Consider the following 20,352-nt stretch of genomic DNA (forward strand, 5'->3'; position numbering starts at 1 on the left):
AATTAAAGCTCTTTATTTAAAGATGTGTTTTATTTGAAAGATGATTCTGAGATCGTCCAGTTTCCCACCTGTGAACAAACCTGTTAGAAATGAATGGATGTGATACGACTGGACAGGAAGTGAAAGACACGTTGGAGACAGTTGGACAGTGTCTCTGTGCTCACGTCCCACACCATGCTCTGTGTGTGTGCTCTGTGTCGAGAACTCACTGTGATTCTGCTTCATGCTTCCAGCTCCATAGCAAAGGAACTCGCCGATTGGTTGATTCACAACAACGTGGTGGAGCACATATTTGGACCCAATTTGCACATTGAGGTGAGACCAGTGATGTAAATGTCTTGATGTGTTCTTACTTCATATTTCCCTGCAGAGAGCTGTTTTATCAAGGTAACATGTCGTCCCCTGTCGGAGGCGTCACATCCTCCAGAAGAGACTTTTTATTTTGAAGTCACATTTTTAGATCGGTGGTCTTTTAATCTCTATTTGAAGCAGATTAAGGATTTTAGTTTTGGATCTGAAGTTTTCAGAGAATCAAGTTGAGCAAACGTCGACTCGGCTCTGGAGTCCTAACCAGGAGAAGACTACAACTCCCATCATGCCTCACTGCGTTACCATGTCAGCAAACTGAAATGAGACCCCTAGTGGCAGGAAATGACATTGTGTATTTAAGAAAATGTGATTACTCCTATTCGGGTCTTTGGAAATCAATCAAATCAGTTTGGAATGATTAAAGAACTTGTGACCGCGGTAAATCTCATTATTGTGAGATTTACTGCTGCGGCTCAACCTCACAATAATCTGTCTGTTGTTATTGTTCTGCTAGAGAGCCCCCTGGTGGCACAAACTTATTCCCTTCTGTCAGAGTTCATTTCCCCCCAGTGCAGCCAACCTGAAGTGTGTGTGTGTTTCAGATCATTAAACAGTGCCAAGTGATCCTGAACTTCCTGGCTGCAGAGGGTCGACTCAGCACGCAGCATGTGGACTGTATCTGGGCTGCAGCTCAGGTGAGACTGGACAGATTTACACTACACAGCTTCACTGTTCAGTTCTGTCCCACATTTTAAAGAAGCACATTTTCCTTCTCTACAAATGTAAGATTCATAACTTGTGTGTGTTTTGTGTTTTTAGCTGAAACACTGCAGCCGCTACATCCACGACCTTTTCCCTTCACTCATTAAAAACCTGGACCCGGTGCCGCTCCGCCACGTCCTCAACCTGGTGTCCGGCCTGCACCCCAGCGCCCACACGGAGCAGGTAAAACAAAATGGACGAACCCCAGACTCCGTGGTGAACGCCATCGTGCCGTGATCATCACTCACGAGCTTCCCTCTGTCCTCAGACGCTGTACCTGGCCTCCATGCTGATCAAGGCCCTGTGGAACAACGCGCTGGCAGCCAAGGCCCAGCTCTCCAAGCAGAGCTCCTTCGCCTCGCTGCTCAACACCAACATCCCCATGGGCAACAAGAAAGGTCTGCATTCATTCCACTGTGACGCCGGCTGAGAGAACGTTCATTTGATCTGGTACATGTGGTGAGATGTTGGTGGTGAAAGGTCCAGATCACTGTGAGCTCATTAATCTGATTAATCTCCTCCCACTGCCTCCAAGGAACTTCTTCTTCAAAATCATGAACCTGGTTTCAAAGGTCACGTGACCTTAAACACACGTTTTTGGCCATAACTCAAAAAATCCATGAGCTGATTATAGAAGAATAAAAAATGTCTGCACATATGATGAATCTGTAAGTAAAGAGGGACAACATGTGTCAGGAGGTAGAGCGGGTTACCCACTTTCCTGTAGGTCGCCGGTCTCCTCAGTCTGCATGTCAAAGCCCAAACTGCTCCTGATGTTTGTGTGCGAATGATGATTGATACAGTGATGTTGCACTGTGTGAATGAATGTGTGTGTTTCCTGTGTGTTACTTATTGTAGTGTCCTGTCTGTTCTCAGGTTCCCCGGCCGCCAGTCCAGACAGCAGCGACAACAGTGACACGCAGCACAGCGGAGGCAGCGACATGGAGATGGACGACCAGATGATGACCGGCAGCAAGAGGAGCCAGCAGAGGCTGTCTGACACAGAGGTAACACACACACACACACAAAGACACACACACACACACACACACAGCTGAAGGAGTGAATGAGAAGACAAGAGGCAGAAGAAAGATGCTTCTGTCTGTCCACCTCAATCTTCTGCTGCTTCACATGTCTGGTTTCACGTCTGAAAACAGCTCAGACCTTCAGACACTTTCATAATGAATCAGCTCATGTGCTCATCTTACTGTGTTTGCAGAGGAGGACTCTGGTCCTGATGCACCTTCTTTACATTCCTTGCTTTTCTTTACATGATGTCTATGCTACCGAGGAACATGTTACATGCTGTGTTCCCTTAGTTTCTACACGAGACCATTCACACGCTTGTATCGACCTGACCCCTGACTGCACCACACAGAAGCTGTTGGAGTTTCTAATGTCTCCTGTGTCTCTGGCTTCAGGAGTCGATGCAGGGCAGCTCGGACGAGACGGCTAACAGCGTGGAGGAGGGCAGCAGCGGGCCGGGCAGCAGCAGCGGCCGCAGTGAGGCCTCCAGCAACGAGGCCGCCTCCAGCCGAGCCAGCCAATCAGCAGGCAGCCCCGGCAGCGAGATGCACTCTGACGACATGGCAGACAGCGAGGCCTTGAAGGAGGAGGAGGAGGACGATGAAGAGGAGGACGACGAGGAGGACGATGATGATGACGAAGAGGACGAGGATGAGGGGAACCGATCTGCTGCTGAAGGCGGTCAGCAGAAGGAGTCCCGGGAGCAGCCGGAATCCAGGAAAAGGAAAGCGGGGGAGGCGCTTGGCGAAGGGTTGAACCAGGGGGCGGGGCCTAGTGGCACAGGGGGCGGGGGCAAACCCAAGGTTCTGCCCTTCACAGCAGAGACTTCTGCTGTCATGGCCACAGCCGCGTCAGCTTCTGTAGAAGGTCACATGAGGATGATGGACGCCTGCTCGGCCTCATCCCGGCCCGAGGGGGCGGAGCCCCAGCAGCAGCCACTGGACATCGGCCCCTCCCAGGTGGTGCAGGGGCCTCAGGAGCCTCCCTGTCTGCCCCGGGCCGGGGACTTCCTGGGAGAGGCCCTGGGCAGTGACATTTTTAGCTGCCGGCGCTTCATTGGACCACAGCACCATCACCACCACCACCACCACCACCACCATCATGAAGGGTGAGGCCGTCTCTGTCCCTCACATGGTTCAGTAAAAATATGATGATCAAATAATCAACCTTTATTTACAAACACTTTTCTGAACAACGAGGACGTTGACACGAAGCAGAAAATGAAACTAAATAAAAGCAAATCTAACATTTAAAGACAACTTTCATAAAGACTAAAGTTTTACAAGTCAGTCAGACCCCAGAAAAATACATTTGTGTTTCACAGTTATTGTATTTAATGTGTAGATTTCTTACATTTTATTTTGATGGTGGTGATAGAGCTGCCGGGACGCCTCTGGGGACCATGAATATTTACATTAAACGATATAGAAATCTTGCCACTGGTGTGATTGTGACTCTGTGGCCATCTTAACTCTTACTTCCCTGGAACACACTGAAGTTCATACCTGACGCTCATACTTGCTTTATTAAAACCATGTCCTCCCCTCTCAGCCCCACGGTGGAGGACATGCTGAGTGCCGACGACGTGAGCTGCAGCAGCTCCCAGGTCAGCGCCAAGTCAGAGAAGAACATGGCGGACTTTGACGGCGAGGAGTCGGGCTGCGAAGAGGAGCTGGTCCAGATCAATTCCCACGCTGAGCTCAGCTCCCACCTCCAGCAGCACCTCCCCAACCTGGCCTCCATCTACCATGAGCACCTGGTGCAAGGTGAGCAGCTCTTGAAGGCTTCACTGTGTGCACGTCCCACAGGAGGCAGAGGAGCTGACTCTGGAGGACTGTTTGTCTCTGCAGGTCCAGCTGTTCACAAGCACCAGTACTCCAGCAGCCACGCTGTGACCGACATCAACCTGGACAACGTCTGCAAGAAGGGCAACACTCTGCTGTGGGACCTGGTGCAGGACGAGGACGCGGTACAGCTCCTTCTTATTCACTGTTTTTAATTGAATTATATTTTAACACATTAAGATCTGAGGCCCATAATGAAAACAATCACCTGAGGTTTCCTGAAGAGCTGAAAGAATTACCAACATTTACCAAAATATACATTTCTTCCCCTTAGAGACCTGAAATACAAAAAAACATGTGATAGCTTTAACATTCAGCTTTTATTAGCATCTATGGCAAATCATTGAGTATCCCTTGTTAGTATTAAAATGTATTAATGCTGACAAGCTCACAGAGATCCTCTTCCTCCAACATGTCTCTTACAGACTGAGTCTCGCTCTTAATGTTATTTATTGTTATTTTCAAAGAGTGGGTTTGACCTGTGGAATGAAATGTTTCTTTCAGATCCACTTGTCTGAAGGTTTGATCAACGAGGCGGAGAAGCTGCTGTGTTCACTCGTCTGCTGGTTCACCGACCGACAGATCCGCATGCGCTTCATCGAGGGCTGCCTGGAGAACCTGGCCCATCACAGGTAGGAGGGACCTGAGATACTCATACTTCCAGAGGTACTCTTTCTTTTCTTCGCCTCTTGTGTTTGATCCTCATCTGTCCTTCCTCTCTCAGGTCCGTCGTGGTTTCCTTGCGTCTACTACCCAAACTATTTGGCACTTTTCAGCAGTTCGGCTCGAGCTACGACACCCACTGGATCACCATGTGAGTAACTCCTCCTCCTTCAGTGACCATGGACTGTAGGTTCAGGTCGGGGGGGGGGGGGACTGTAGATTCAGACACTTCCTGAAAACAGAGAAGTTAAGATATGGATCCTTGTGCTGATGTGTTTGTCTCGGCCAGGTGGGCGGAGAAGGAGCTGCACATGATGAAACTGTTCTTCGACAACCTGCAACACTACATCCACGAAGTCCGAGAGCAGCGGCACAAGTTTGCGCTGTGAGTCTGTTCGAGATTTTCACCTCAGTCCCAGGAAGCTCCTGGTTTCAGCCCTGAAGATATTTGAGATTGACTTGAAGCTGGAGATGAAATAAAATGTTGTTGTCTTCTTCTGTTGTTGTTGTTGTTGCAGCTACAGCCACAGTGCGGAGGTCCAGGTCCGCCTGCAGTTCCTCACCTGTGTCTTCTCCACGCTGGGATCTCCAGACCACTTCAGTAAGACTCAGCTTCATGTAGTGGACTGGTGCCCTGTGTCATGTGACCCAACTGTCCCCTTGGGTTGAATCAAGCTGCACCAAATGAATGCCCCATGTCACACTGTTTAAAAAAAGGTGATTTCAAAACTCCTGACTCCACCCACTTGTAAAATCCTTCCTCAAAGTTCACTGGAAATCTGTTCAGAGAGAAAGACAGCGGCGATCAGCTCTAAAATAAACCATCGATCAGTTTTGCTGATTTTTATTTTATGGTGGTTATTACCAGCCATGATGACTCAGCAAAAAACATAATTCCTCAACCTTCCCTCGTGACATCGAGCTATAGAAATGGAATTTAGTTTTTGGTTCTCAAAACATTGAAGACTTGAGAAAAACATCTGGGGCTGGGAGTAAAGAAGTTTGAAACGCAATAAGAACTCATTAGATTTGTAGACCATTGCAGATACTCATGTTCTCTGTGTGTGTCTGTGAGACTTCAGGCAATGATGTTAAGATAGAGCTTATTATGGAACCTGAGCCTCATACTGCTGAGAACAATGCTCCCGCTGTGTGTGGGTCTGAGAGCAGATTACATCACACTGATGAGGATGGAATAGAACCCGTTTGGCAGATTTGACCACTTTTGGCCCAGTTTGATCGGCAATGGCAAACGTGTGACGATGTTTAAAGCCTCAGACGCAGACGGTGAGAAACCTCAGGTCACAGGAAAAGTTCAACGATGATTCCTGTAAAATAGGAAAAAACGTAAAATCCCTCCATACTGCTCCTGGGGTGTCTTCCCGGTGTTCTTTACAACAGGTCTTTAGCCGGTTTGAACTTGAATGTCGGTTACAGACACTTGGATGACACACAGGGGGCGGTATGGAGGCAGGAGGGAAAGGAGAACCACGGTGCAGAGAAGGTTCCACTCCACTCTCTCTGTTGGTTTGTAAACGTCTGTCTCCGTCCCTCAGGACTGAGTCTGGAGCAGGTGGACATCCTGTGGCACTGTCTGGTGGAGGATGCCGAGTGTTACGATGACGCGCTGCACTGGTTCCTCAACCAGGTCCGCAGCAAGGACCAGCATGCGATGGGCATGGAGACCTACAAGCACCTCTTCCTGGAGAAGGTAGAAACGAGGACACAGGGTTCAACAATAAGAAGTTTAATAAACCTGTTAGTTTTAAGTTTGAGGATTTTCTCTGCTCACAGAGTTTCCTGGAATCTTTTTAATATTTCTCTTGAGTCCAGTTTGTGGAGAATTATCTGAGCTCTGTGACAGATGTCAGAACAGCTGGAGCTGTGTGTTGACTCTTGTCTGTGCCTCCAGATGCCTCAGCTGAAGCCAGAGACCATCAGCATGACGGGGCTCAACCTCTTCCAGCACCTCTGTAACCTGGCCCGCCTCGCCACCAGCGCCCTGGACAACGCCTCCAGCTGCGAGGTGCACAGACGCTTCTGCATTTGTTCTTGTATCTTCACCTCAGATGTTCTTCACCCTGTGGTCAGTCGGATCAGATGCTTAACCCTCCCTCTCTCTTGTGTCTCCAGCTGTGTGGGATGGACCAGCTGTGGGGCATCGCTCTGAGAGCACAGTCTGCCGACATCAGCCGGGCAGCCATCCAGTACATCAACTCCTACTACATCAACGGTCAGTTCCCCCCCCCCCCACGTCATGCACTGAGCATCACAGAGCCACAGATTGAATTTCATATCTAAGATCTTCTCCTGAAATGTTCTGGAGGTTCTTGATCCGGACGTTACACAATCAAATTCCCAGGGATTTTTACATTTCCCCTTTTGACCCCGTGTTGTGTCCTGTGGTGTTGACATGTTGACTTCCACAGCGGGGAAGACGGGGCTGGAGAAGGAGCAGGAGTTCATCAGGAAGTGCATGGAGAGTCTGCTGATGGCGTCCGCTAACCTGGAGAAGGACGCCCACTCCAGCCTGACCAGCATCGAGCGGGGGCTGCTCATGCTCAAGACCCACCTGGAGGCCTTCAGACGCAGGTAGGCCACAGCCCCCCCCCCCCCGCCCAAGGCCTCTTCCTGATTGGTTCTTAGCAATCACAATGTTCCTCGTTCATGTTTCGTTTTAAAACCAGAGTATTATCGTGGAGGTAGTCACAGAGTCACAGAACAGTTGGTACATCACTGAGCGTGTCTCACTCACCATCTCCGGCTCCTCAGGTTTGCGTACCACCTGCGGCAGTGGCAGATCGAGGGCACGGGGATCAGCAGCCACCTGAAGGCTCTGAGCGACAAACAGTCTCTGCCTCTGAGGATCGTGTGCCAGCCGGCCGGCCTCCCGGACAAGGTGACACAACAAACCCTCCATGATGACCTTGTTTGTCGTCACGTGAGTGGGTCCAGCCCAGGTTCATGTCGGTGTGTTGTGTTTGTGCAGATGACGATCGAGATGTACCCCAGCGACCAGGTGGCCGACCTGCGAGCCGAGGTGACCCACTGGTACGAGAACCTCCAGAAGGAGCAGATGAACCAGCAGGCTCAGCTGCAGGAGTTCGGCCAGAGCAGCCGGCAGCCGGCAGACTTCCCCGGTAAAGAGCCGCAGCCTCTGTCCCTCTGACCCTTTGTTCTGAAGCTGCTGCCTGTGTGTGACGTCTGTCCCTGTGTGTCCTCCAGGGGGTTTGATGGGACCAGTCAGGATGATCTCCTCCGGCCACGAACTCACCACCGACTACGATGAGAAGACTCTGCATGAGCTGGGCTTCAAAGACATGCAGGTAACAGCCGGAGATATTCCTGTGTCTCCAAGGTGTACAACACAGATATGTCATCACAGAGTTGTGTTGGTGCTTCTCATTCCCAGATGGTGTTCGTGTCTCTCGGAGCTCCGCGGAGGGAGAGGAAGGGGGAGGGCATCCAGCTGCCGGCCTCCTGTCTGCCTCCTCCTCAGAAGGAGCACATCCCCATGCTGCTGCTCCTCCAGGAGCCTCACCTCACCACGCTGTTCGACCTGCTGGAGATGCTGGCCTGCTTCAAGCCGCCCAGCACCGAGAAGCTCCACGAGAGCCCTGAGGTGAGAGATGCAGGGTTTAAACTCCACCCTCAGAAAACCAGACTGTACCATGTTCTTCTATAACCGTGGAATTCAACCCTGTGCTTCCTCTAGAGCGCACGGTGCGAGGAGCTTCACCTCCACGCAGAGAATCTGTCTCGTCGGGTCTGGGAGCTGCTGATGCTTCTTCCTACGTGTCCCAAGATGCTGCAGGCCTTCCAGAACATCTCAGAAGACACGGTCAGTCGCCACGTATGCCAAACAACCCTCACAAGCTCTCGTAGCCGAGCTCACGGATTCACTTTCTCGTGCTGTGATTTACTGTCAAACACTGAATACCTTTGTGTGTGTTTGTGTGTGTGTGTGTGTAGAACGGGGAGGGTCTGTGCTGGAAGGAGCTGCTGAGGATTAAAAGTCCACACAAGCTGCTGTACGCTCTGGAGATCATCGAATCTCTGGGCAAACCCAACCGACGCATCCACAGGGAGTCCACCGTAAGAGAGACACTTCACACAACACAACACCAAACCGCACAAATGGGACCTGTTTGCCTATTTGAGGATTTTGAGAAAGTCTCATTAATTTCCCCAAAACCCAGAACACAGTTTGTTTATCTTTGTTTGTTTACCCAAACACAAACTAATGTTACGTCTACTTTGAATTTTTTAGGTGTGTATCGTCCGTCTTTACTTTCCTTCTATGATGTATTATATACACACACATTGTGTCACACATTGTGCGTTTGTGCTTGTTCCTTGTTGTGTCTGACTGGGACCTGACGTGTGTGTTTCCAGGGCAGCTACAGTGACCTGTATCCAGACTCAGACGACTCCAGTGAGGACCAGATAGAAAACAGCAAGAACACCTGGAGCTGCAAGGTATGATGCTGCACCGACACCACAGACACCACAGACACCACCGACACAACAGACACCACTAACACCACTGGCATGACACCACTGACACCACTGACACCACTGACACCACTGACACCACTGACACCACTGACACCACTGACACCACAGACACCACTGACACCACCGACACAACAGACACCACTAACACCACTGGCATGACACCACTGACACCACTGACACCACAGACACCACTGACACCACCGACACAACAGACACCACAGACACCACCGACACAACAGACACGACTAACACCACTGGCATGACACCACCGACACCACCGACACCACCGACACCACCGACACCACCGACACAACAGACACAACAGACACCACTAACACCACTGACATGACACCACCGACACCACCGACACAACAGACACAACAGACACCACTAACACCACTGACATGACACCACCGACACCACCGACACCACCGACACCACCGACACCACCGACACAACAGACACAACAGACACCACTAACACCACTGACATGACACCACCGACACCACCGACACCACCGACACAACAGACACAACAGACACCACTAACACCACTGACATGACACCACCGACACCACCGACACAACAGACACCACTGACACCAGCAGCTGAAGAATCCCACCGCTCACTGGTGACTTCTGTTCTTTCTCTTGTTCTCTCCTGAAGTTTGTTTCCTCTGGAGGTCTTCAGCTGCTCCTGGAGATCTTCAACTCGGGCATCCTGGAGCCCAAAGACCAGGAGTCCTGGACGGTGGTGAGACAGCCTGGTCTCAATACAAGAGTTTAGATTCAGTCCCAGCTTCTCAATGCAGAGCAGAATAAGGAATGAAATCACATTCTCATGTCACAGTGTTGTTGACGCCTCTGTGGTTGCTCCTCAGTGGCTGCTCGACTGCCTGGCCTGCCTGCTGAAGCTCATCTGCCAGTTTGCCGTGGACCCTGCGGACCTGGACCTGGCCTACCACGACGTCTTCTCCTGGTCCGGCCTCGCTGACAGCCAGCGGAAACGGGCGTGGCCGGGCAAATCCCGCAAGTCCACCGTGGACCACGGGAAAGGTCTGCACATCCCTCGGCTGACGGAGGTAAACACGGCAGCGGCTGCAGGAGCAGAGATCTGATGAGTTGTTGTGGATCCTCCTCTGATGTGTGTGTTGGGTTTCAGGTGTTCCTCAGCCTCGTGCAAGGCACCAACCTCATCCAGCGTCTGATCAACGTGGCCTACACCTACGACAACCTCGCACACAGGTGACACATGGAACTCACTGTGAAGGAAAGTATGGGATGTTTACAAAGTGGCATTAAAACACTAACACTCATTCTCTCTGTGTGTGGTGTAGAGTTCTGAAGGCCCAGTCTGACCACAGGTCGCGACACGAAGGTGAGAAACTCTTCTAAACCATGTTCACACGGGAAGTCAACACGTTTCTCACATGGAGGAAACTTCAGGTGTGTTACTGACCCTGTGTTTACCTGCAGTGACCCACTACTCCATGTGGCTGCTGGTGAGCTGGGCCCACTGCTCCTCCCTGGTGAAGTCCAGTCTGGCCGACAGCGACCACCTCCACGACTGGCTGAAGAAACTCACCCTGCTGGTGCCCGAGGTGAGCCAATCAAAACGCCCACAGGCCCCACAGAGGTCTGCAAGTAATCCTGTTATTAATACGTCAATCAGCTACTGGTGGACAGGCTAGCTGGTTCCCTTTGTTTCCAGTCTTATCCAACCCTCCGTTTTCATCTGGTTATTGTGCCATTTGTTCATCGTTGTTGTTGTTGTTGTTGTTGTCAGCCGGCAGTGAGACACGAGGCGTGTAACGGCCTCTACAAGCTCTCCTTGTCGGGACTGGAGGGAGGAGAGTCCATCAACAGATCCTTCCTGCTGCTCGCCGCCTCCACGCTGCTCAAGTTCCTGCCTGACGCTCAGGCCCTCAAACCGCTGAGGGTGAGTCACACAGACACACACACACACACACACACAGACACACAGACACACAAACACCTGCTCTCACCCTCATAGAAGGAACCCTTAACATACAAAGGAGGTTTGTTTGCGAGCCACACTCTGTGCCAGGAGTCCTCAGGGACGATGACCTGACTCAATTTGAGCTTTGCTACAGTGAACTCAAGTCTCTGTGAGACATTGTCCCTGTGGTGGGATGGATGCTCAGAGACGCTGGGACACACTGGGACACACTGGGACACACTGGGACACACTGGCACACACTGGCACACACTGGCACACACTGGGACACACTGGGACACACTGGCACACACTGGCACACACTGGCACACACTGGCACACACTGGCACACACTGGGACACACTGGGACACACTGGGTGCAGACGGATGCTGTTTGCAGGAATGGTTTTTACCCTGAGAAGGTTTTGTTTCCATTTCACCCGTTTGGCTTCGGAACCTTTCACACCTGATATCTGGTTCAGACTAAACTGAAAAGCTAACGAGGTGTGAACGTGTCTCCAGCTGGATGTTCATGTCTTAACTTCCTGTCACTAAGATGCTCCTCAGTAGAGAACGTGTGGATGCTTCTATGAACCAGAGTTTGCTTGTGTCCCTGCAGGTGGAGGACTATGAGGAGGAGCCTCTGTTGAGGACGGGCTGTAAAGAATATTTCTGGCTTCTCTGCAAACTCATCGACAACATCCACGTGAAGGACGCCAGCCAGGTTGGTCAGCTGCTCCCCGTGTTGTGTGTCTGCAGTGTTGGTGTTTCATGGAACTGTGTCTAGCGTTGGTCTGTTTGAACTCACAGAAGGTCTCTCCCTCTCTGTCGCTGGCCGGCGCCATGCAGACCACGCTGCTGGACCTGGACGCTCTCGCCCGACACCTCGCCGACTGCATCAGGAGGTCAGAACACTCCATTCTTCCCGTGTGTGTTTGACGCTGGTTTATTTTTATAGTTGTTGCAAATGAAGTGATTTAAAATAATCTGGATTAACGACCTGACCGGTGTTTGTAGGTTTCCAACCCGTCAGACATGGGCAGATGTTCAGTTAACGTTATTACCCTAACTGTTACTGCTCAGTTTGAGACTTCAGATCAAAGGCTGTAGAGAACAGACATGTTTAATATCGGTTGTGTTCTTCTCCCAGTCGTGAGATCCTGGACCAGCAGGACGGCCTGATCGAGGACGACGGGCTCACCGGCCTCCTGCGTCTCGCCACCAGCGTCCTCAAGCACAAGCCTCCCTTCAAGTTCTCCCGCGAGGGGCAGGAGTTCCTGCGGGACGTCCACAACCTCCTCTTCCTCCTGCCCAGCCTGGCCGACCGCGCTCAGCCCAAGTGCAAGTCCCACGCCGCCCGGGCCGCCGCCTACGACCTGCTGGTGGAGACGGTGAAGGGCTCGGTGGAGAACTACCGGCTGCTCCACAACTGGGTGATGTCTCAGCACATGCAGGGTGAGGACACAGGCCGCTGCATGATTTGAATATATATATGTCACTGTGTTAGAAATCATTTATAAGAGCGACGCCTCTTGTTTCTGCCACGTGATCAGAGCGAGGCCAGCGTCCTCTGCTCGTCCTGTAGGACACTGGTCTGCAGGCTACACTCTGTGTCTGAAGTCCTGAGGGACGATGATCCGACTCAATTTGAGCTTTGCAACAGTGAAATCTGTCTTCGTCCACCAGCCATTGTCCCTTCAGGTGGGATTGATGCTGGACAGACAGAACAACCGCGTGCACGTCGGTTCTGTGTCCGTTCTGCGTCTGTCACGTGTTTCAGTCACTCACCTGAATCCTCTGGAGGATCTCTGGCTGTGTTCTCACATGGACTCATTAGCTTCAGGTCCGGAGCCTCCTCTCTGGTTGTCTCTCTGAAGTCATCCATAAAGTACGTGGTTAAACCTCGTTCTCCTCCTGCAGCCTCGCACGCCCCGTACAAGTGGGACTACTGGCCCCACGACGACGTCCGGGCCGAGTGTCGCTTCGTGGGTCTGACCAACCTGGGAGCCACCTGCTACCTGGCCTCCACCATCCAGCAGCTCTACATGATCCCTGAGGCCCGCCAGGCCGTCTTCACCGCCAAGGTCAGAGCCTCGGGGGACGGACAGGAAGCTGCTGCTCTGTCTCAGAAAGAGAAGTCCTTCAAGTTCAAGAGAGTGTGTCGATTCTCATTGTGTGTGTGTGTGTGTCTTTGTGTGTCTGCAGTATGCGGAGGATATCAAACACAAGACCACACTGCTGGAGCTGCAGAAGATGTTCACGTATCTCATGGTGAGTTTGTTCCTCTAAGGTTTTCTATTTACAGGTTCCTGCTGGGTGCTGAGTCGTTCAGTCTGTGGTTCAGTCTGTGGTTCATGTCTGTGGTTCAGTCTGTGGTTCATGTCTGTGGTTCATGTCTGTGCTGTGTGTTTGATTCCTCATCTGACACCTGTCCTCACCCTGTGTGTCCAGGAGAGTGAGAGGAAAGCATACAACCCCCGACCCTTCTGCAAAACCTACACCATGGACAAACAGCCGCTCAACACCGGGGAGCAGAAGGACATGACGGAGTTCTTCACCGACCTCATCACCAAGATAGAGGAGATGTCTCAGGAGCTGGTAAACACTGCTTCTTCTTCTGAGTCTTCTTCTAACTCTTCTTCTTCTTCTACTTAGTCTACTTAGTCTTCTTCTTCTTCTTCTTCTTCTTCGTCTTCTGACTCTTCTTCTTCTTCTTCTTCTTCTGACTATTCTTCTTCTTCTTCCTCCTCTTCTTCCTCCTCTTCTTCCTCCTCTTCTTCCTCCTCTTCTTCCTCCTCTTCTTCCTCCTCTTCCTCCTCCTCTTCTTCCACCTCTTCCTCCTCCTCTTCTTCCTCCTCCTCTTCCTCCTCCTCTTCTTCCTCCTCTTCTTCCTCCTCTTCCTCCTCCTCTTCCTCTTCTTCCCCCTCTTCCTCCTCCTCTTCTTCCTCCTCTTCCTCCTCCTCTTCCTCCTCCTCTTCTTCCTCCTCTTCCTCCTCCTCTTCTTCCTCCTCCTCTTCTTCCTCCTCCTCTTCTTCCTCCTCTTCTTCCTCCTCTTCTTCCTCTTCTTCCTCCTCCTCCTCCTCTTCTTCCTCCTCTTCCTCCTCCTCCTCCTCTTCTTCCTCCTCTTCCTCCTCTTCTAGTCAAGGTTAATAAAAATGTGTTTCTGTGGTATTCATGAATCGTCTTGTTTTTCTTCTCCTCTCAGAAAAACACAGTGAAGACTCTGTTCGGAGGCGTCATCACCAACAACGTGGTTTCTCTGGTGAGTTTGAGATTCATTTGATTTGAGGATTATTGAAATTTAAAGATTTTTGTATTTCTAAAATGAGACGTTTACTTCAGATGCTCCCCCTCTTTTTTAATCCCTTCTTTAACCTGCTTGATTTACATAGAGTCAAATTTACCTTTACCTTTTATTATTAAATAATGTTTGTCGTGCAGGACTGTGACCACGTCAGTCAGACGGCCGAGGAGTTCTACACAGTCCGATGTCAAGTGGCCGACATGAAGAACATTTACGTGAGTATGAACACAAACTCTGCTGTGGACAGATCGGGGTTTTTGTTTCCAGCTCCTCCACGCCGGTGACACGTCTCACACACACACACAGAAACCTGAGATATTAAAGACACAAAAGAAGCTCCTGCTGCTTTCTCACATGGACTCACTGGAAGAGCTCCAGAGCAGCTGACTCGGACCTTCACGCTTACAGCTCCTCTGGAACGGTTCAGGAACCTGTCCGGACTTCAGTGCAGATCTTCAATATTCAACAGCAAAAGTTCTGAACAGATTCTCTCTGTGGTTGGTTCAGGAATCCCTGGATGAGGTGACCATCAAGGACACTCTGGAGGGCGACAACATGTACACCTGCTCCCAGTGTGGCAAGAAGGTCCGCGCTGAGAAAAGGTGAGAAACGCACTCTGATTGGTTCAGTGGCCTCTTAGAAATAAAGCTGCTCGGCTCCTTGAGTTTCCCTCTGGGTCATCGGTCTGACCCGCTCTCTGCTCCTCTCCCACAGAGCCTGTTTCAAGAAGCTGCCTCGCATCCTGAGCTTCAACACCATGCGCTACACCTTCAACATGGTGACCATGATGAAGGAGAAGGTCAACACGCACTTCTCGTTCCCCCTGCGGCTCGACATGACGCCTTACACAGAGGACTTCCTCATGGGCAAAGGGGAGCGCAAAGAGGGTTCGTCTGCTCACTGACCATCTGCAGGATTTATGGGAAATCAAATATGTACAGTGGTGGCCAAAATAATTAGAACACTTGGCATATTCAAGAGGTTTCAGTTGTTTTAGTTGAATTGGCCATTAAAATACCAAGTAAACAAATGAAATATCTACAAACTCATCACTTATGTTCTATAAACCATATAATAGAGCCATCATAAGGAGGTTTAGGTAATCTTCCTTACAAAAACAAGCTAGGGTGGAGTTAGCGCTGCATAGCCAAGGACTTGAGATGCAGTCAAAGCACTGTAACATCGACTTTAGACCGCCATGATCACCAATCACACCAGAACCAAAAGGTGAGATGAGATCAACACCACAATGACTGATGGTGCAACAGTGTCTTCAAGAACCTGAACCCCATCGAGCAAATTTGGGGCGAGCTGGAAAATAAACTGGACAGATCTATTGAACATTCAAAGGCTTGAGTTGCAGAAGGCATGTGATGAAATTAGTTTTGAAGTTCTCAGGAAATTTATTGACACTATGCCAGAGAGATGTGCTGCTGTAATTGCCGCAAAAGGTGGACATACCAAATATTAAAGTTAAAAGTGGATAAAAAAAGTAGAAATCACTTCATCTGTTATTTGTTTGAACCATCTGCATGTTTCATGAACGTTAGGAAATTAAATCATGTTTTTGAGGGTCCATTTTGTCAGATCCTAAAGGTGTTCTAATAATTTTGGCCACCACTGTATATTGATACTTTCTGTTGAAAACCGAGATCCCTGCACACTGCTCCAGGTGAAACTGACCGTGTTGTGTGTTGTTGTGTGTTGTTGTGTGTCGCAGGTTTCCGGGAGGACGGCGAGGCGAAGGTGACGGAGAGCTACGAGTACGACCTGATCGGGGTCACGGTGCACACGGGCACGGCCGACGGGGGACACTACTACAGCTTCATCAGGGACATCGTCAACCCACACGCCTACAAGAACAACAAGTGGTGAGGGGGGGGGGGGCGGCTGCACCAGGACTCATGTTCCAGTTTGTTCTGTGTATTAAACCAGCGCTCTGCTCGCAGGTACCTGTTCAACGACGCGGAGGTGAAGACCTTCGACTCGGCCCAGCTGGCGTCCGAGTGCTTCGGAGGAGAGATGACGGTACGAGCTGCCGTCCAATCAGAAGCCTCGATGTTCCACCTCTCACCTTCTGATCTCACCCACTCTATCTTCTCCTTTCAGACCAAGACCTACGACTCAGTCACTGACAAGTTCATGGATTTCTCCTTTGAGAAGGTGAGAATGTTTATTAAATTAAAGTTAAAACCATCCAGACAGCTGGTGGAGAGGGGAATATAGTGGCTGGGGGGGGGGGGGGGGGGGGGCTGGCTGCTATCACTGGTGGTGGAGAACCTAACGATGAACTCTGGATTGTCCTCAGACGCACAGCGCCTACATGCTCTTCTACAAGCGAGTGGATCTGGAGGAGGAGAACGGGAAGGACTTCAACTTCGACGTCTCTCCTGATCTGCTCGAGGTAACTTCCTCCACGTCTAGAGGATTCAAGTCCTTTTGTTTTCACCCTGAAGTCCTCTGACCTGTCTGTGTCTCTCAGTGGATCTGGCACGACAACATGCAGTTCCTCCAGGACAAGAACATATTCGAGCACACCTACTTCGGGTGAGAATTCAAAGAGATGGAAAATGAAATCCTAATCGATGGCCACACATGGATATCTGCTCACATCCGACTGCACAAGTCTGAGTCTGGTTTGTCTTTTCTGTTCAGTTTCATGTGGCAGCTCTGCAGCAGCATCCCCAGCACTCTGCCCGACCCCAAAGCCGTGTCCCTCATGACGGCCAAGGTGAGGAACCCACGCCGGGAAATATATATATAATATATCATTCGTTTTTAATTTTTGAAGTTGAATTCCGGAAGGGGAGTTGGTCCAGTTCCTGTTAATCTGAGGAAGTGAAGACAAATGTGTTTGACTCACTTCCTGTCTCGTGTATTATTTAAAATATTCACTCGTCTCATTTGAACACAAACATCTGAACTTTCTAAACTTAACATGGTCAAAACAGCCTCGGTCCTTTAATGCAGTAGACGGGAATTATCCGTATTTTTAGTTTTTAGATAATCAACAGTCAGATTTCAACCCAAATGGACAATAACACAGAAAAGACGACACTGCTTGATTGTGTGTCGGTGCAGATCACACACAACAACACATCATGTGACCTCCGTGACGAGAGGACACAACGCTCACAGATCTTTTCTTTCTTTCACTTGTTTTTAGTTGATTGTTTTTTAATTGATTTAAAGTCTAAAATGAAATTGTCTTTAAACTCTATTAATGTCTGTAAAAGTGAATTCAGAGGAAACTTTTAACTTTTACACTTGAGTTGTTTCTAACTCACGTCTCTGTCGTTCTACTGGAGTAAAGAACATGTGGACTTTTCCTTCCTGTGCTTCAAATGACATCTGCACAAGGGGAACGAGGGAAAGTGAAGATTTGTCTGAAATGTGATTCGTCTTTTTCTTTTCCAGCTCAGCACATCATTTGTTCTTGAGACTTTCATTCACTCTAAGGAGAAGGTAAGTCACCTTTCATATTATTATAATTATTATTATTAACATTATTTAGATATTTACTGTGAGTTTATGGTCAAAGAGTGGATCCTACCAGCAGGTAGATCTATATCATCTAGAGATGAGTGACAGGGCGTAGAACGTCACTCAGTAGATGTCAAATCACACACACCATGTCTGATTGTCTTTATCAGGATCCATGAATTATTCTTATCAGTGAAAATATAGAAACAAATAAAGAGAAACATCCTAACTCACAATGTTTAAGAAATAAAGTCTCATCCTATCACCAAGTTCAGAGGAAATCTGTGAAGTGGTTTTTATTTAATCCTGCTGACAAACAAACCTCTTTGGTGGAGAGAACGATTGTCAGATTGTGTGTCTGTATTCATATTGTGTGTGTGTGTGTGTGTGTGTGTGTGTCCAGCCCACCATGCTGCAATGGATCGAGCTCCTGACCAAACAGTTCAACAACAGCCAGGCCGCCTGCGAGGTTGGTTCACAGCTCTTTTGTTTCTCAGTGCAGAAGGCTTTTGTTTCTGAGACGCACTGGAAACCAGTTGTGTGTTTTCTTTTTCAGTGGTTTTTGGATCGAATGGCTGATGACAACTGGTGGCCGATGCAGATCCTGATCAAGTGCCCCAACCAGATAGTCAGACAGGTGAGTTACTGGTCAGGGTGGGTGCAGGTCTTGTGGGAACAGACGACCCCTGAATCTGCACAGTCGTGTTCAAAACTCTCTGTAATTGATTCTCATGCTCACTGGGACTGGGAAGCCACGCCACGATTTGACATCTACTGAGTGACGTTCTACGCCCTGTCACTCATTAGAGTGAGAGAGTGGGTTTACTTTGTAATCGTAAAGTTAATGATAAGATGGTTAAACTCTGTGTTTTTAACAGATGTTCCAGAGGTTGTGTATTCACGTCATCCAGAGGCTGCGGCCGGTTCACGCCCACCTCTACCTGCAGCCCGGCATGGAGGACGGGTACGTGGCTCCTGATTGGTCGTTTTGGCCAAATCATTATTTCTGAATGAAGTTAAATCTTTTTAATAGCAAAATGTCGGGAGATTATCTGGAGTCCCCCCCCCCCCCCAACGGAGAGGAGCCGTGTGCTGAGGGAACTGTAATTGTGTCTTTGATGTGATCTAAACGTGTTCTCCCCTCTGGTGTCTCAGCTCTGACGACATGGACGGACCGGTGGAGGACATCGGGAGCCGGTCCTGCGTCACGCGCTTCGTTAAAACCCTCCTGTCCATCATGGAGCACGGAGTCAAGCCCCACAGCAAACACCTGACCGAGTACTTTGCTTTCCTCTACGAGTTCGCCAAGATGGGAGAGGAGGAGGTGAGTGTGTAGAAAATACTCTTAGAAAGAGGAGCAGCTCAAAGGGGACGTGAAGGTTCACAGATGAAAATCAGTGACGCTCACAACAAACAGATTGTGTGATTTGATTTCAGTGTAACAGTCGTTTTGAAGGAGTTCCTGTTGTGTCCACAGAGTCAGTTCTTGTTGTCACTACAAGCCATTTCCATCATGGTGCATTTCTACATGGGAACCAAAGGCCCCGAGAACGTGAGTTAAAACACCGATTCATTTACAACAATTGAGTATCAAGTCACAAATGATCAGTCACAGGAGGAACAGAGTAGAACCTGACTTGTGTAGATTTATGATCCAAACTACTACACAATCTACTGAACTTCAATTTATAAAGTATTAATATTTTGATGTCAGCAGCCGTGTTGTACATTCCACTCTTATGAACACCAGATCTCAACATGTCACCTTGTGGGAATTACTTCAAACAAGGAACAAACGTTGAGTTGGACTGATTTCATTTTGGTGTTCGAAAGGTCAAAGGTCAAGGTCACTGTGACCTCTGATCACCTTTTTAACCTCGTGAACATGCTTCTTGTGAGGATCCTTCAAATTGGGATCAAAAGTTCAATTAGACTCAAGAGCTGAGAACTTTTTTTTAATATATAGAAACTGCACTGGTTGTACTGGGCAGTGATTCCAGTTCTCAGGTGAAATGCAGCAGAGTAGATCAGTGGAGCTCTTGAACTGTACATGACGAGTGTGTGCTCCTCAGCCTCAGGTGGAGGTGCTGTCAGAGGAGGAGGGAGAGGAGGAGGACGAGGAGGAGGACATCTTGTCTCTGGCGGAGGAGAAATATCGTCCTGCCGCTCTGGAGAAGATGATCGCCCTCATCGCCCTGCTGGTGGAGCAGTCCCGGTCTGAGAGGTACGAGCCCACTGGGAACTTTGAAGCTTTGGTCTGTGAGCGACTGAAGCTGATGGTGTTTGTTCTGTGAGCGACTGACGGAGACTCTGATGGTGTTTGTTCTGTGAGCGACTGAAGCTGATGGTGTTTGTTCTGTGAGCGACTGACGGAGACTCTGATGGTGTTTGTTCTGTGAGCGACTGACGGAGACTCTGATGGTGTTTGTTCTGTGAACGACTGACGGAGACTCTGATGGTGTTTGTTCTGTGAACGACTGACGGAGAC

The 20,352-nt window shown here is 49.6% G+C and overlaps 1 protein-coding gene across 3 annotated transcripts in view; it reads left to right on the forward strand.

Annotated features, from left to right (window-relative positions):
• The window catches only part of usp34 (ubiquitin specific peptidase 34), a 41,893-nt gene that overhangs the window by 11,847 nt on the left and 9,694 nt on the right, over nt 1-20,352 (forward strand). The window contains exons 9-60 of one of the 3 annotated variants that reach the window (XM_062388190.1): nt 234-315; nt 912-1,004; nt 1,129-1,254; nt 1,340-1,469; nt 1,948-2,078; nt 2,493-3,205; nt 3,649-3,863; nt 3,948-4,066; nt 4,446-4,573; nt 4,666-4,755; nt 4,894-4,989; nt 5,123-5,205; nt 6,161-6,315; nt 6,517-6,630; nt 6,738-6,837; nt 7,034-7,196; nt 7,377-7,503; nt 7,594-7,744; nt 7,830-7,930; nt 8,017-8,226; nt 8,320-8,445; nt 8,577-8,699; nt 9,000-9,083; nt 9,788-9,874; nt 10,002-10,202; nt 10,283-10,365; nt 10,458-10,498; nt 10,597-10,721; nt 10,907-11,059; nt 11,697-11,801; nt 11,888-11,982; nt 12,228-12,532; nt 12,998-13,161; nt 13,283-13,348; nt 13,529-13,675; nt 14,283-14,339; nt 14,519-14,596; nt 14,889-14,983; nt 15,096-15,268; nt 16,102-16,252; nt 16,331-16,409; nt 16,491-16,544; nt 16,690-16,785; nt 16,864-16,928; nt 17,037-17,112; nt 17,799-17,846; nt 18,268-18,333; nt 18,421-18,501; nt 18,743-18,828; nt 19,020-19,188; nt 19,342-19,416; nt 19,937-20,088. In XM_062388190.1, coding sequence (XP_062244174.1) covers nt 234-315; nt 912-1,004; nt 1,129-1,254; nt 1,340-1,469; nt 1,948-2,078; nt 2,493-3,205; nt 3,649-3,863; nt 3,948-4,066; nt 4,446-4,573; nt 4,666-4,755; nt 4,894-4,989; nt 5,123-5,205; nt 6,161-6,315; nt 6,517-6,630; nt 6,738-6,837; nt 7,034-7,196; nt 7,377-7,503; nt 7,594-7,744; nt 7,830-7,930; nt 8,017-8,226; nt 8,320-8,445; nt 8,577-8,699; nt 9,000-9,083; nt 9,788-9,874; nt 10,002-10,202; nt 10,283-10,365; nt 10,458-10,498; nt 10,597-10,721; nt 10,907-11,059; nt 11,697-11,801; nt 11,888-11,982; nt 12,228-12,532; nt 12,998-13,161; nt 13,283-13,348; nt 13,529-13,675; nt 14,283-14,339; nt 14,519-14,596; nt 14,889-14,983; nt 15,096-15,268; nt 16,102-16,252; nt 16,331-16,409; nt 16,491-16,544; nt 16,690-16,785; nt 16,864-16,928; nt 17,037-17,112; nt 17,799-17,846; nt 18,268-18,333; nt 18,421-18,501; nt 18,743-18,828; nt 19,020-19,188; nt 19,342-19,416; nt 19,937-20,088 — 6,633 coding nt within the window. The remainder of the gene's footprint in view (nt 1-233; nt 316-911; nt 1,005-1,128; nt 1,255-1,339; nt 1,470-1,947; nt 2,079-2,492; nt 3,206-3,648; nt 3,864-3,947; nt 4,067-4,445; nt 4,574-4,665; nt 4,756-4,893; nt 4,990-5,122; nt 5,206-6,160; nt 6,316-6,516; nt 6,631-6,737; nt 6,838-7,033; nt 7,197-7,376; nt 7,504-7,593; nt 7,745-7,829; nt 7,931-8,016; nt 8,227-8,319; nt 8,446-8,576; nt 8,700-8,999; nt 9,084-9,787; nt 9,875-10,001; nt 10,203-10,282; nt 10,366-10,457; nt 10,499-10,596; nt 10,722-10,906; nt 11,060-11,696; nt 11,802-11,887; nt 11,983-12,227; nt 12,533-12,997; nt 13,162-13,282; nt 13,349-13,528; nt 13,676-14,282; nt 14,340-14,518; nt 14,597-14,888; nt 14,984-15,095; nt 15,269-16,101; nt 16,253-16,330; nt 16,410-16,490; nt 16,545-16,689; nt 16,786-16,863; nt 16,929-17,036; nt 17,113-17,798; nt 17,847-18,267; nt 18,334-18,420; nt 18,502-18,742; nt 18,829-19,019; nt 19,189-19,341; nt 19,417-19,936; nt 20,089-20,352) is intronic. The other 2 variants (XM_062388191.1, XM_062388194.1) reach the window with 2 other exon arrangements.

The sequence above is a fragment of the Platichthys flesus genome, chromosome 5, assembly GCF_949316205.1.
Source record: "Platichthys flesus chromosome 5, fPlaFle2.1, whole genome shotgun sequence".
NCBI classification, from domain to species: Eukaryota; Metazoa; Chordata; class Actinopteri; order Pleuronectiformes; family Pleuronectidae; genus Platichthys; species Platichthys flesus.